Genomic DNA, 16504 nt, shown 5'->3' on the forward strand with positions numbered 1-16504 from the left:
ATAGGAAGCTACGTTTTTAAAAACTGCTGCTCGCAAGTTGAAGCACTTTCTTAACACGAATATCCATGAGGAATTAAAGCACCACTTATCAGTAGTCTCCCAGGGCACATTAAAACTGTTGAACTGCACCAGGAAGGTAAGCTGAGGGCTGTTTTCTTTAACAAAAATATACACTCCTCCCATGATAGGATAGTATCATTCTCTGGTGATCATATCCAGTGTCATAGAATAGATCATATCCAGTTATCACTTAACGTTGAAATACATTTACTCAGCTTGGACGAGGAAAATCTCCACTTGGAACGTGCCTATTCATCTGTTGGTGAGGGCAACTAAATAGTTTATAAAATGAGAGCAAAAATAAGTGAATACATACTTCATTGCCATAGTAACTTTCAGGGAGTCCAGTGTGAGAAGTTGGGTGGGAAATGGTAAATTTTTATCTCTAAAATTCATTCATAATTTTAATCCATATATGTACACATTTATTAAAAACTCATAGCCAAAAAAACAACAACAGGTAATCGCATGTATTTAACAAACATCTTTATATGTTAAAACTGGGCATATATATGTCCAACAATTTTCTATTTTTTTGCTTTGATAATTGTGATAAGTATAGGGCTAACTTTTCCCTACTCCTCTGCTAGTGGTTACTAAAAAATAAAAATTTGGAAGACGTCTTGAAACTAGACAACAGTTACGTCATCTACAAAATGGAGGAAGAATAGATTATCTACATTATAGGATATTAAAGGCTTACACGGCATAATTCATTTAAGTGCTTAGTACTAAAAGGTTTTAATAAATGTTATATTGTTATTACTATTACCCTCCTCTTCAGGAATTTTACCAGCTGCCACACAAAGCCAAAATTTTTCTTAGGATTTTTTTTTAAAAGAAATTTTTAACATTTTTATGATAAGAAAAAGGGTTGTGTGTGCTTTTATTTTTTAACACCAATCATTGCCCACAGAAAGTAAAATGTTAAGACTGTTTTTGAGCTATACTGACATTGACAACAATAAAAGATGATATCAGTTATCACTATGTTATCACTTATCATTGTTATCTATGTGAGGCAAACCAGTCTCCTCTTCTGTCCTAGATTTGCCAAGCTTCTTTCCCATTTTGTCCCCTTACTTGCGTTAGTTCTTTGTATCGAATTTCTGCTGTTCTCTTTTCTATAAATCTGATCTGTTCTGTTCTTTGCATCCTCTAAGCCTAGAGCTCAAGGTTCATGAAGACTTCATATGCTAGCCTACCAGCTCTCAATCCTTATTTATAGTGATTTCAAAATTCTGTCTAATGCAGGAATGGCAGATAGGTTTCATGTTGCTTACACATCCAATTGCTTAGTAGCAACTACTGGAAACACTGCGTTGAGAATAAGCCTCAAGTCAGGGCTTACCTGAAAAGCCACAGAACAAATTGGTGATATCACCTCCTGGCCTAGGGAAGGGGCTATTGGGTATGCGATATATTTGCAATTCCTCTTTCCATGTGTTGAGATTTGCATGGATCACTATGTTCCAAAATCAAGTAACTGTAGAGAAAGGAAACACAAATTATTGATTCTTGAAATTACATAAAATTATGTTACAACACTAACTAACCTGATACAGTCCAGCTTTGTCTTGAAATGATAAGGTAAGATGTTAGAAACGTTGAAAATTCAGCTACGTTGAATTTTCTTCGTCAGACATGCTACAGGCTTTTATTGTTCATTTATTTTGCTTCTGATGGGTAAAGTATAAAAAATTTATAATCAGGATTTGACAATTGAATAACTTTATTTTCATGTTGATGAGAATTTTAGTTTTGTCTCTGTTACTATACTCTGCTATATTAGTTTTCCATTCCTCACGGTCATTAACACAGTGCTGGGCATACCTGCAAACTCATGGATCCAGGGTCTTCAGAAGGCTAACCTCCTTGCTTTTGTCCTTTTGCTGAAACAGGCAGACCTTGGAGATATTGCGGGTTAGTTCCAGGCCACCGCAATGAAGTGAATACCGCAGTAAAATGAGTCACACAAATCGTTAGGTTTCCCAGTGCATATAAGTTATGTTTACACTACACTGTAGTCTATTAAGTGTGCAATAACATTATGTCTAAAAATGTACATACCTTAAAATACTTTAGTATTTTAAAAATACATTATTGCTAAAATAGTTTAAAAATACTTTATTGCTAAAAAATGCTAACCGTCATCTGAGCCCTCAGCAAGTCGTAATCACTGCTGGTGGAAGGTCCTGCCTCCATGGTGACGGCTGCTGACTGAGCAGGATGCTGGTTGCTGCAGGTCGGGGTGGCTGTGGCGATTTCTTAAAACAAGACTACCGTGAAGTCTGTCACATCATTGGCTCTTTCTTTCACAAACAGTTTCTCTGTAGCATGTGATGCTGTTTGGTAGCATGGTACCCACAGTAGAACTTCTTTCACAGTAGGAGTCAATCCTCTCAAACACAGCCACTGCTCTATCAACTAAGTAATTTATGTAGTATTCTAAATCCATTGTTATTTCAACAATCTTCACAGCATCTTTACCAGGACTATATTTTATCTCAAGAAACCACTGTTTGCTCGTCCATAAGAAGCAACTCCTCATCCATTAAAGTTGTATCATGAGATAGCAGAAATTCAGTCACGTGTTCAGGCTCCACTTCTAGTTCTAGTTCTCTTGCTGTTTCCACATTTGCAGTGACTTCCTCCACTGAAATCTTGACCCCCTCAAAGTCATCCCAGAGAGTTGGAAATAACTTCTTCCAAACTCCTGTTAATGTTGATATTTGACCTCTTCCCATGAATCATGAATGTTCTTAATGGCATCTGGAATGGGGAATCCTTTCCAGAAGGTTTTCAGTCGACTTTGCCCATATCCATCAGAGGAATCACTGTCTATGCAGTGATAGCCCTTTGAAATGTATTTCCTAAATAATAAGACTTGCAAGTTAAAATTAGTCCTTGATCCATGGGCTGCAGAAATGATGTTATGTAAGCAGGAATGAAAATAATATTAATCTCATTGTCCACCTCCATCAGAGCTCTTGGGTGACCAGAAGCATTGCCAATGAGCAGTAATATTTTAAAAGGAATCTTTGTGTTGTTTTTTATCCCCCTGAGCAGGAGGTCTTAACAGTGGGCTTAAAACAGTTAGTAAATCATGATGTAAACAGATGTGCTGTCATCCAGGCTTTGTTGCTGCATTTACAGAGTACAAGCAGGGTAGATTTAGCATATGTCATTCCTAAGGGCCCCAGGATTTTCAGATGGCAAATGAGCATTGGCTTTAACTGAAAGTCACCAGCTGCATGAGCCCCTACCCAGAGAGTCAGCCTGTCCTTTGAAGCTTTGAAGCCAGGCATTGGCTTCTCTCAGCTGTGAAGGTCCTAGATGGCATCTTCTTCCAATATGAGGCTGGTTTATCTACAGTGAAAATCTGTTGTTTTGTGTAGCCACCTTCTTCATGAATTGTCTTAGCTAGAACTTCTGGGTAACTTGCTGCGGCTTCTCCATCAGCACTTGCTGCTCACCTTGTACTTTTCATGTTATGGAGACGGTTTCTTTCCTTAAACCCCAGGGGAACCAACCTCTGCCAAGCTTCAAACTTTTCTTCTGCAGCTTCCCCACCTCTCTCAGCCTTCCTAGAATTGAAGAGAGTCAGGGCCTTGCTCTGGATGAGGCTTGGGCTTAAAGGAACTTTGTGGTGGGTTTGATTTTCTATCCAGACCACTAAAATTCTCTGTGTATCAGCAATAAGGCTATTTTGCTTTTGTCATCATTCATGTGTTCACTGGAGTAGCACTTTTAATTTCTTTCAAGAACGCTTCCGTTGCATTCGCAACTTGGCTAACTGTTTGGCACAGGGGGCCTAGCGTTTAACCTGTCTTGGCTTTAGCCATGCCTTCTTCACTGAGCTGAATCATTTCTAGCTTTAATCATTTCTAGCTTTTTACTTAAAGTGAGAGATATGCGTCTCTTCCTTTCACATAAACACTTAGAGGCCATTGTAGGGTTATTAATTGGCCTAAATCAGTATGATTGTGTCTCAGGGGATAGGGAGGCCCAAGAAAAAGGATAGAGACAGAGGAACTGCTGGTCTGTGGAGCAGTCAGAACACATACAATATGTATCAGTTAAGTTCACCATCTTACATGGGTGTAGTTAGTGGCACCCCAAAACAATTACAATACCATCAAAGATCACTGATCACAGATCACCAGAGAAAACATAGTAAGAATGGAAAACTTTGAAATATTGAATTACTAAAATGTGACAAAGAGATATGGAAGCAAACGAATGTTGGAAAAATACCGTGTTTCTCCAAAAGTAAGACCTAGCTGGACAATCAGCTCTAACGCGTCTTTTGAGCAAAAATAAATATAAGACCCAGTATTATATTCTATTTATCATATCATATCATATCATATCATATCATATCATATCATATCATGTTATATTATACCCAGTCTTATCTTGTAATTTTTGCTCCAAAAGATGCATTAGAGCTGATTGCCTGTCTAGGTCTTATTTTCGGGGAGACATGGTAGCAGTGACAGACTTGCTCAATGCAGGGTTGCCACAAACCTTCAATTTGTAAAAAATGCTTTATCTGTGAAGCAATTAAAATAAAATGCAATAAAACAAGGTATGCCTGTATTCTATTTCTAAATGGAATTATTATTCTGCTGTACTAACAATAAATAATTGGAAGTGGATTCTCAAATAGATTAGATGAGCTTGTGAACATTAGCAATTACATTAATGGGAGGAGTGACAAAGGATTAATATTCAATGTTGTAAATGTAACTTTGTTTTTAAGGACAAAGGAAAAAAACAAGCTTCCCTGGGTGAAGCCCAACCCACTAAGAATTTGGTGAGAATAATTGTATAATTTTCTTTCTTTATCAGCTTTTTACTCAACTTTTATTTTTTAATCCTTAATATTTCTCTTTGAATTTTCTTTCTTATGGTTGGTTTTGAAAATATTCATTATAATGTTAATAGAAGGAGTAAGGAGATACTCCTTACAAATTGGATCCCTTTACACCATTTAAAAAACAACAACACTATTTTAAAATAAAAGAAGCTAGGAGAAATATCAGAGAATTGATTTTTTTTTTAAAAAAAAAGCAGATCGAAACATTGAAACATCTGTCGGTAATAGGCGAAAGCCATAAACTATTTATACAGAAGAAAAAAACTAGAAAAAGAGCATATGAAGAAAAACAGCCATCCTTTTGAGTTAGCAAAGAAATACAAATTAAAAGTGAGAGCCTATTTTATACCTATTTTATTAGTACACAGTATTAAATATATACCGGGGTGCCAAAGAAATGTATACACATGACTTGTAGTCATCTTTGTTATTGGTGTATATTATTACAATTTTAATACAGTTTTTTCCTTTCTTAAAATGTGTATACTTTTTTTGGCACCCTCTGTATTATATATGTATAATAGTATATGAATATTCTATTTATATATTTATACATACTATTAGATATTGCACAAAATTATATAGCAATACAGGAAATATTTGTGAATGAAAAACTCAGAATATTGAATTGAATTTGATGAAACATTAAAAGGATATAAATATTAACTAGGATGGGAATGTGAAAATGAACACACCTGGTTCATGAGAGTGATGGGTTCTTCTTTTACGTTCCCATTATTATTATTATAATGTCGTTCACCCAATAGATATAAGGGACCGTGGAAATTCCTTACTCCTCCTAGAGACGCAGGGTGAATTTGCATACCCTGGGACTCAAGAAACCTAGAAATTCCACCTGAAAAGGAAGAGTTAAATGAGTGCATGAGCAATATAAATACATTGAGGGCTTCTGGGCTAAGAAAATTTGGGAAGGAAGTTTTAAAAAGAAAGATCACATCTTTATCCCCAGGATTACAGAGACAGAATCATGGTTCTTTGTTTTTAGCCTTTTTAATGAATGTTCAATCTTGGTCTCTGAGGAAAAGTCATGAAATTTTCATATCTATGTATTTAAAATCTGCTTAGTCACATAAATGTCAGTTTGTACTTTTTAAATATGTTCTGGGACTCTCATTAAAAATAATATGAGAAATTCCCCTTCATATTTATATTTGAAATCTGTTGTCTAATCTGTTTAAAGGATTATTTAGAGGTTATGTATTAATGTTATTAAATATATAACTAAGAGTGATCAAATTTGTGACTAAACCAAAAATAGGAAGATGAGCTCAAGACCCAGTAATTATACTTATTTGTCATGTGATCTGGCAGCTTATTTATCATCTTTGTAGCTCAGTTTCCTCATCTGTGAAAGGAGGCTTAAACTGTCAATTTTCCGTTAAGCAGATAAGAGTGAAACAATGTGTGTAAAGCACTGAGCACAACAGCTGACCAATAACTGGTTGTTGTCTAAGTGAATTCCCCTGCCCGGTATGAAGCCCACCTCCCAGGGGCTCATGGGAATATAACTGAGTATATGCAATTACTCCCCTATGTCTATTCCGTGTGAGCTGTCTCTTCCCCCTCTCTGTAGGTTGTACAGGCAACACTTTTTAAGGTTCTCATCAGGAACTGAAAACTGGCTCATGAGGAGGTGTCCATAGTGTAGTGAAGAATGTTGGGGTGCCCTTAGGACTCCCACTCAATCGGGTAGATCCTTAGTAATCATCTTGGTCAAAATACTCTGGATATTTTCAGTGTTAACTATTCTTTCTACAAAAAATACATTGTATTCCATATTAAAATAATTAAGTAATCTAAAAAAATGTTTCTCACAGAAGTTTGAACACCATTCATATGTCCACGTTGCAGGGGTGATAATGGCAGCCACTTGGCATAGCTCTTTAATGAATTTTAAACCTCAAACCACAACTTTGAATTTCAGATACATCAATTACCACAACTATAGTTAGAAATCATAGTTTAAAAATATCGTGCAAGATTCTTCTGTTCCATTACACCAAAATTTCAGTATAACCTAACATGATGGAAGTTATAGGTTGAATATTTAAAAATGCATATTTTTATCAAAATGTGAACTTAAAACTTTTTTTAAAAATATATTTCTGTAGGAAGCAAAAAAATCTTTAAAGGAACAGAGAAAACAGGATGACATGTGTTTCCTAAGGATGCTACTACAACAGATAAAAACTTGTTGGAATAAAATTTTGAGAGGCACTAAAGAACATTGAAAAATATGGAGTGACAATGTAAAAACATGTGAACTTCAGTTGTATCCATCAAGAATCTGTCTGCTCATGCAATTTTTGGGGGTAAAATGCCTCCTAGAAGTTACTGAATGTATCCTGGTATAAATGGATTAGAGCAATTGAGAAATACATATTGTGGTACTAGAAGATGGACATAAACAATGGAAACCGAATGCTGCAATCAACGAACTATTTCATATATATGGCGGACCTGTAGCAGCTGGTGTTCATTTTGCAAGACAATCCATGTAAGCTATTAGTTGCAGCAATACTTTTTAAACCTGTTAAAAATTTTCAGAAGAAGACATATGTAATCTGGGAAGTATATAAAGGTTACAAGGATTAAAAATTAACATTGCTTTATTATCAAAATAATTTTGTGGCCTACTATGCATCAATATACTGCAATGACAGTGGAAATTGTCATCGTCTGTGCTGGAAATGTTTCAGAGTTAACAGTGAGATACGGATAATGCCCAGGCGAACGAGACATAAAGCTACACCATAAAGGAGTCCAAGATACTTAAGAGAGGTACTGAGATGTGATTAAACATGAATGTATAACACAGTACCTCCAATAATGGCATAGCAAATGTTTTAAAATGAAAAGAAAGAATAATTTCACAGAATAGAAAGTCACCTGTTCTAAGGATGCTAAACCATAGTACTGAGTTTCTTCTGTCATTTATGTGTAATAAAACTTGTCTAAATGAGTTTGCAATTTGGGAAGTATATTTTTAAAAGAATAATATATGATGGCCTTTTAATTAATGGAATATGTATATTTAATTTTGACACTATATATAAAAATATTTTCATACAGTATTACAAATTGCTTACTTTGTATAACATTTCTCCTTTAATAATAAATCACCTACGTACTAACACTGTCAGATTCACTTTAACGGATCTCAACAGGTTTTGTTTTTTTTTATTTCCCAGTTTTATTGGGAAATAATTGACATACAAAACTGTGTAAGTTGAAGGCGTACAGCACGGTGGTTTGATTTACATATATTGTGAAATGATTACCACGTTAGGTTCAGCTAACATCCATTTTTCTCATATAATGAAAAGAAAGAAAAAAGGAAAATTTTTTTCTTTTGCGATGAGAATTTATAGGATTTAATCTTAACAACTTTCCTATGTATCATACAGCAGTGTTAGCAATAGTCTTCATGCTGTACCTTACACCCCTAGTACTTATTTATCTTATAACTGGAAGCTGGTACCTTAGAACACCTTCTTCCAATTGCCCCCTCCCTCCACTTTCCTTGTCTACTAACTAGTCTGATCTCTTTTTCTGTGAGCTATTTTTCTTTTTTAGATTCCATATATGAAGGTGTGACAATTAAGTTTGCGAACTGATCCTAGAAAAAGTGCTACATGCCTCATTACTGAATATCACTATGGTCACCTTGGAAGTACTCCCCTTGGGAAGCTATGCACCGATGCCAGCACCTAGTCCACCCTTCAAAGCAATTTTGGAACTCTTTTTCTGGAATGGCCATCAAAGCTGTCCTCGTGATGTCCCCTTGATGTCCTGAATGTCATCAAAATGTCTTCCTTTCAATATTTCCTTTATCTTCAGATAAAGAAAGAAGTCACTGGGGGCCAGATCAGGTGAGTAGGGAGGGTGTTCCAATGCAGTTATTTGTTTACTGGCTAAAACCTCCCTCACAGACAGTGCCGTGTGAACTGGTGCATTGTCGTGATGCCAGAGCTCCTTCGGGACCATTTTTGCCCACACCTTTCTCATGCTAAGATTTTCAGTTAAGATTTTCCTGACTGTTTCTCTATCAATGTTGACTTGGTCTGCTATGCTTCTTCCAGTCAGCGGACGATTCTGACGCCCTATTCAACTAATCTTTGTAATGTTTTCATCACTTCTGCTTGTTACTGGCCGCCCTGACCTCTCTTCATCAATGATGCATTCTCTCTGCTCAGAAAAACGTTTAATCCATTTGTACACGGTCGTTTTCTTCATGGCATTATCCCCATCAACTTGGACTAACATGTCTTTGATTTCACTTCCGCTCTTGCCAAGTTTAACAAGAAATGTAATGTTTGTTCATTGCTCCAATTAAAGCTCAGACCTGGTGATGGCACACAGACACACGGAACAACAGTAATGAACGCCACTCAGCAAGACACCGCCACCTGTCGACACGAACTCAGCTGGGAGACACTGATAGACCAAGGTTATGAAACTTCCCGAGCTGTTTGTACAGTGCTGCCAACGTAAGCACACGGTGGCAAGTGCGCGAACTTGTGTCAGACGTTGTATAACCTTTGGTACCTTATTACCAAGAATGTATCAGCATGAGACTATTAAACGTGTCCTGCCTAAATATTTTTCCATACTTCAGATTACTCCTTCAAGTACCTCTTATAAATAAAATCACTAGGTGATGGGGCATGACTATATTAAAGACTTTTAAAGTAAATTCAGTCAACTTTTTAAAAACATTTATCAATTTATATTTCCACCATCAGTGTATAAGGTCATTCATCTTAATGTCCCATTGCAGTTTTCAGTTTTAAGATTGCTGATTTGATGAATTAAACCAGTATTTTATTGTTGAGTATACTCACCAGTACTTAACACTACTTACTGGCACCCTCCTTTTCCCAGCCTTATTGTTGCAAATTCAAATAGGCATAGAAACTGAGATTCTTGGAGAGAAAAAGAAAAATAGGAAAGTGAAAGTGTCGAGTTATGGGAGGTAAGATTGAACACATGGAATTACCAGTAACTTGTACGTAACCCGCTTTTTCTCATTCATCAGGACAAACGTAGTCCACGTTTTACAGCGCCGGCGGACCTCACCACCCCACACATCCTTTCCGCTGCCACGTGCATTTTACCCACTAAAAGGTCATATAGCTCTCGCTCATGGTCTACCAGGTTTCCTCCTGGTAGGGACATGGGAGAAAAATAGAAAACAGGAAATGTGAAACTTGTGATGAGAAAGCAGCTCCATTTTCATTACTTTTGCAGCATTTTGTTGGCACCTTTATAACAAAGTACTATTAAAATAAATCTTTCTTTTTGTCCTAAGTTGTAATTGCCTGTTTACATATCAGCTTCTCCAAATAAATTATATCAACTTTAGGGCAGAAACTTAATCACATCTTATTTCTCTTGATTCTTAGTGCTTCATAGAATGAAGACCATAGAAAGCGTATTTTAAGTGTTTGTAAGTATACAGCTTCAGCTTTGTGCCTCTTACATTAGTGGGTATAACTACTTAACTGTGTAAGTAGATGTCAGTCACTGTCTTATGTTAGATAATGTTAAGTAAGTTAGGCTAGATGATTGAAAAATATCTTAAGGAAGAGTAGAACTGTTGTACAACTAAGATGAAATATTAAAAGCAATACAGGATTATTTGGTAATGTGCATGAATATTATGTTTGAGATGTATAATTTTGCCAACGAAATACTCAGGTAAATATGAAATATTTCTATCAGTTCCAGGCACACTGTTGCCCAAGATGAGCTAGACTAGGTTTCTAAGAAATCAACATGTGGATTATCAAAATCACAACAGAAACACAACAAAAAACAACTACCTCTTATAAATCTCTGTAATTTCATGTTGCCCCCCCTCCCCCCCAATAAAAATTCATACCTATATTGCCGAGAGGGCTTTAGGATCAGAGGCTGGAAATATTATCCAAAAGCACCCCCTAGTGGTCAAACCGTATAAAACTGATGAGTAGCCTGACAATACTATTTAAGTGAAAGAATTTAAAAATGAGACTAAATATGAGTGTGGCTGTCATTCACTTTGTTTTAATGATTCTGCACTGCTCTATTCAATAATATAGTCAGTTGGAAAAATCAACCTCTCAGTACTATACTTACCCTATAAAATACATATACCTGCACATAGACACAAGAACCCTGCTGCCTGTAGCTGTGTACCTCTTCTATTATTTTTTTTGTTCACCTCTAGCCTAAGGAAAATTGACAATAATTTAAATAGGTCTAATCTGATCACATTTTAGAGATAACAAAAAACTCCTGTATAAGATTTTATATATGATGGCTAAACTATTAAGTACTCATAACAAATACTTTTTGCCATTAAACTGTATATTATCTAATTAGAAACATCGGTAATGTTTCTTATCAACTTTGACTTCACTAAAATTTTCAACTGCTTAATTTTATTGGCTGTGAAGAGAATGCTTCTATGCCTTAAGAATCTTGTGACAAAACATATTTAAAGATTTTGAGGTCAAAAACACTTCAATAAAATAGTAATAGTTTCTTTAACAGCTGATGGCATGCATAACCACACACACACACACACACAAACAACAAAAAAAACCCTGCCAATAAAAAGCCTCTCTCATTTAAAAAGTATGTGTTTTGACTTTGAATATTTTCTTTTTAATTAAATGCAAATTTTATTAAGGATTTCAAATTACATGTTTCAAATTTCCAAAATGGAACAGAACCATTTTGGAATTGGAAAGATGGTATAGATGAACACTGATATCCCTTAAAACGCCAACTTTATTAAGAGAACAATTCCGCTGCAAAGCACATCACCCTCATATAACAAGATATGGTATCTATGCCTTCACTTTGGCAATAGCTATTTCCTAACGGAATGGGAAAAAAAGTAGATTTGCTACTTTATAAGTTGATTAAAACTGGAATTGTCTTTAGATTAAAAATTTTTTTTTTAGTTCAGCTGTGTTCAAATGAGCTATGGGTACCAAAAAAAAATCAGCAAAGAATGTCTAATCAAAGCAACCAAAATCATTTTGAAAATGAAGAGGGAAAACATAAGGTGCTTTCATGGCATACTTTTTTCCTACAAACTATTGCAATTGGTTAAGGATTTCCAGTAGTTAATTAAAATCTCAGGAGCAGCATGAATAATACTATAGAAATAACAAAATGTGTTCACATTCCAAGATCTTAATACTGAATTTTCAAAATGGAAGCTTGTTACTTCTAAAAAATGAACCTAATGTAATTTTATTAAGTGCAGAAACCCTAAACTGTCCTGTAACTACAATCTAATTAGTCCACTCTGTCAAAGCTTTTAAGCTCACCACAAAGAATTAACAGTAATTAGTCTGAGGTATTTTGAATGTGGCTCTAGTCTCAAATGTAATGGCATTCCCCCCTCTCCCCCAAAACTGGCCTCACTTCTATTTTAGTCCCATGATCTCTGCAATATGATTATAACTAAAATACCTAAAAACAATTCTTGGACCTTTTGAAATAGTTGGTTATCCATCTACTTGTATTAAAATAGGAGTCACACAAAGAGTGTTGCCTGACTAGATCTAGAATCAAGTACGTAACTTGTTTTCCAGTTTATCAAACCCTAAGAATAAAATGCTGAATATCACACTTGTGGTGCAAATAGGTCCAAACTGTTAAGCTTTTAATAGGTTGAGAAACATTTCATAAAATGTAATGTTTCTAACACATCTGTGAGGTAGTTAAGTAAATAGTGCTACCCAGTTTAATACATAGTAAACAGAAGCATTGGTAAATAATGTAATTTAAGCAATAAGAACTGGAATTAACCATAGAAGCCTGGGGCCCTCTCTCATTCTAACTAAAGGACATAAAACTTAACATGTTAATCTTTCTTTAAAAAAAAATTAACATCATTCAAGATTTTGTCTCTTTTTTTTACTCTTATTAGGAGATGCAGTGCACCTCTTCCAAAGTTGGCACCCTTTTCCTTAATATGGTTAACTGGATACAAGGCTTAATTCAAGCTAGGACTCTGCTTCTACCTGAATTAGTACAAAAATAAGACATTTTCTTGTGAGAACTAAAATTATATTTGACGTGTTTATTTTAGGCTGCAAAAAGAAGCAAAAAAAACAAATACCAAAAAATGTGAAACAGGCTTGTCAAGTGATAAAAATTCATCCTTTCCAGGGAAGCAGAAGGTAGACCAGTGTAGACAGATTATCCATCCTGCTTCACTGCTGCTTGCACTCTGCTGGGTTTTGAACCTTGAGTCACAGTCCGGATCATTTTCCTCACCTTCTTCCTCCCCCTTCCTCAGCTGCTTGTTCACCTTTATCATCATCATCATCATCATCATCATCATCATCTTCAATAGCTTCTCCAGTCAAGTACAACACTGATTTTAAGATTATACACTCATGTAAAAAATGATCCATTTCAAAGTCTGCAGCAAGGCTGGCGTCAGCATTATCACCCAGATCTCCACTCTCAGGGACTTCAGGAGGGGCAAACAAATTAAAGAATCATTGGAAACTCTTTTGGTCACAGTATGAACTCTTATACATCCGTGTTTCTGCTTTTTAATGGTTGTCAAAGGGACAGTCTTCCCTTTTTCACAATTTCTCTGCCCCCCTATACAACCCATCTTTTCTGGTCCATCAAAAGAAAAGGGATCAGAATCATCTGGTCCTAACCTCATCCTATATGTCATTGTCAGCACCTCATTTGTGAAATATTCACTGGGCTCAAAGTGAAACTCGCAGGCAAAACTCATAGGCTGGCCAGCGTCGGAGAACTTTCTTTAGTCCCTTTCAGTGCTTCAGAATAGGTTCATGTTCTGAACCGTATCAGCCAGCAAGTCAACATTCCTACAAAGTCATCCAAAGTTCAGGAATTGCCTAAGGGTCTTTCTTTTCTTCATTCTTGTGTCATCTTCAGTCTTGGCCTTTTCTTTCGGCTCCTTCGAAATTTCATCTTCCTTATCTGGTTTCCATTGACTTTCTTCTTCTGTAGGCTCATAAAGTGTATTAATGATCTCAGATGGCTTCTCAAATAAAGGCTGAGAGAGAACAGCGCACTTTCTTTCAAGGTCATGAAGTTCCTCATAGAACTTGGCTTCTATCTGTGCACATTTACCTTGAAGGGTTTTGAGAGCAACCAGTCACTGTTTTAACTGCCCCAGACAAGCTTTCAACATCTCCTGCTGGTGTTTCTACCAGATCGTCAAGTCTTTCTTGAAAGGCTGCGAGGATCTGAGGATTTTGCGTCATCAAACAGTCAGCTGATGTGCTTTGATTTTTGTTTCTTCACCTGTTTCTTCTTCTACTTTTTTTCCCTTCCACTTCTTCAACATCAGCCAAATCTTGATCAAGTTCAGGCTGTTCTTTGTTATCGATGTCTGCCATGTTGTAAGAACGCCAAATAGCACGGAAGCCAGGCGGCCCAAACTGTGCCGGCGGTGACTCAGGGAAGCAGCGGGAAGAGCAGGAGGTGGCCCCCGAGCAGATGGCACTGAAAATGTTCGAATATTTTCTTCATGTTTCTGTGTGTTCCTACCTTTCTACCTATGTCTGGATAAGGCATCAGTGAAAACCAACTAGCATTTTTTTTTGTTTCATGTCTTTATTGAATAGGTTCAGAAATGAAAACATTGTTTGTAATATATAAAAACAGTGAACAAGAGAAAACAGTCATAATAATCTTTTTCAATCTAATAGCTTTCAGAATGATATATAAGCAATTTTTACATTTTAATTTAAGCTTACAATCTTTTTTTAAATTCTACCACACTGGCAAATACTTGTGAAAATAAATAAAAATAAAATAAATGATGCACAGATCTAGGAAAATTTCTTAAAAATTGAACTATTGCACAACAAATCAATGTGAGAACATATTCCAGTAATATAAAAAATGCATTTAAATACAATGTTATAACATGTTTCATAATTTGTGAATATATTCACCTACTTACTATTTATAATAATCTGTGTTCTGGAATTGGATGATTCCTTAATGAATTCATTTTCCAGGTAGTACATTATAACATTTACTTGCTACTATAAAATTCAGTGAGAATCAAACATGTGCCACCTTATCTAAGCCCATTTATCTACCCTTTCCTTGAGCAGACAAAAATTTATGTGGTCTTAAAAAATACTTGAAAGAAAATAGAACTCCATTCTAGATAAAACAAGAGTTAAAAGTTCATGTGATTGATGACAATTAGGACAATTAATGCAAGTGAAACGACAATTCCCATTACCATTAAGTTTATATCCCCTGCCTGAATGAAAAAATGACTAATGAATAAAATTATAAAGTATAAGCATAAATGAATTTCAAAGAAAATTATAAGCCACAAATTTCTACATTGATTCCTATAGTTGATCAGAATCATAAACAAGAAGCTAGAAATTGCCTATAAAAGATTTGCTTGTGCTTTATAATATGATCAAAGCTATTAGGTATGATTCAACAGAAATTACTACTAAATTACTGAATATGGCTGCACAAGCAAAGAGATTTAGTACTGAATACTACGTTACATTGAATGTAACAATGATAAAAGCTGTATTTTAGCCCAAGTTAAAGAAAGAGTATGATTAAATTTTTGTGAATGTTAATCACATAAGTCCGGTGTGCATTAAAGCAATGCATTTTCAATGCCTTGTGATGTGAATGGTGTTTCAACATTAAAAACTAAAAAGAAAACATGAGTAGGAAAAAGTAGATATTTTTTAACCTAATCATAACTACATCTGTCTATATACTTCAAGGGACTGAATTTGAATACTTTTACCTCCATGCCCTGCACTAGTCATTATTTACCAAAATTACTATTTATCAGGTGAGGTGATTTGTTTCAAAATCCATTATAGTAATTTCTTCTACATTCAGATACACAGAAATAAACATGAAAGATTTTGAAAGAAATTTTTGCATTTTTATATTAAATAATTACATGTTCAACCTGCAAAAATGAAGCAGTAAATTAAAAATACTCTTTAGTCATGAGATTATAGAAAGCAAAGAAAAGTGAAACTTTCGAAGTGCAGTTAGAAGTAAGAATATACTTTCAACTAATACACAGAGGTAAAACAAAACATTCTGTTTAACTAGAATAAGATACATTTGTGTTTTCAGCCTTGTGTCTCTGAAAAGGAAATTGCATAATTACATTTTCAGAGAATGAGTAAAGATATTTAAATTATATAATTAGTCATACACCGAGTAAAGGGTAACATAGACCTTAAGGTTTTTGGTTTTTATCCTATTTTTTAAAATATTTATAAATGAACTATTGAAGAGCTCTATAGGAAAATGACCTCACATAACTAACTGTAACAAAATATTCTCTTCAATTCCAAAATTCCAAGCATCTCGTCCTACTATAACAGATACCAATAATATGTGAAAATAGGCACCAATAATAAAAATGTTTATTTTGATTTTTTGTTCAAATAATAATCAACCTAAAGCGCGAAGGGCCAAGCACTAGGGTCTGAGGGTTTGTAGACGTATACTTACTGTATTTTAACGACAGCAATATAAAAC

The 16504-nt window shown here is 35.2% G+C and overlaps 1 protein-coding gene and 1 pseudogene across 4 annotated transcripts in view; one reads left to right on the forward strand and one right to left on the reverse strand.

The window, feature by feature from the left end:
• Positions 1-10273, forward strand: part of IL7 (interleukin 7) — a 45704-nt gene extending 35431 nt beyond the window's left edge. Inside the window, exons 4-8 of one of the 4 annotated variants that reach the window (XM_074318403.1) lie at positions 5-136; positions 4826-4879; positions 7075-7744; positions 8540-8835; positions 9302-10273. In XM_074318403.1, coding sequence (XP_074174504.1) covers positions 5-136; positions 4826-4879; positions 7075-7194 — 306 coding nt within the window. In that variant the 3' untranslated portion in view covers positions 7195-7744; positions 8540-8835; positions 9302-10273. Of the gene's footprint in view, positions 1-4; positions 137-4825; positions 4880-7074; positions 8836-9301 lie in introns of all 4 variants that reach the window. The other 3 variants (XM_074318404.1, XM_019725630.2, XM_019725640.2) reach the window with 3 other exon arrangements.
• A 1326-nt stretch (positions 10274-11599) lies between these two features.
• Positions 11600-14556, reverse strand: LOC109444319 (nucleosome assembly protein 1-like 1; annotated as a pseudogene).
• Between the last annotated feature and the right edge of the window lie 1948 nt (positions 14557-16504).

The sequence above is a fragment of the Rhinolophus sinicus genome, linkage group LG14 (assembly GCF_036562045.2).
Source record: "Rhinolophus sinicus isolate RSC01 linkage group LG14, ASM3656204v1, whole genome shotgun sequence".
In the NCBI taxonomy this organism is placed as follows: domain Eukaryota; kingdom Metazoa; phylum Chordata; class Mammalia; order Chiroptera; family Rhinolophidae; genus Rhinolophus; species Rhinolophus sinicus.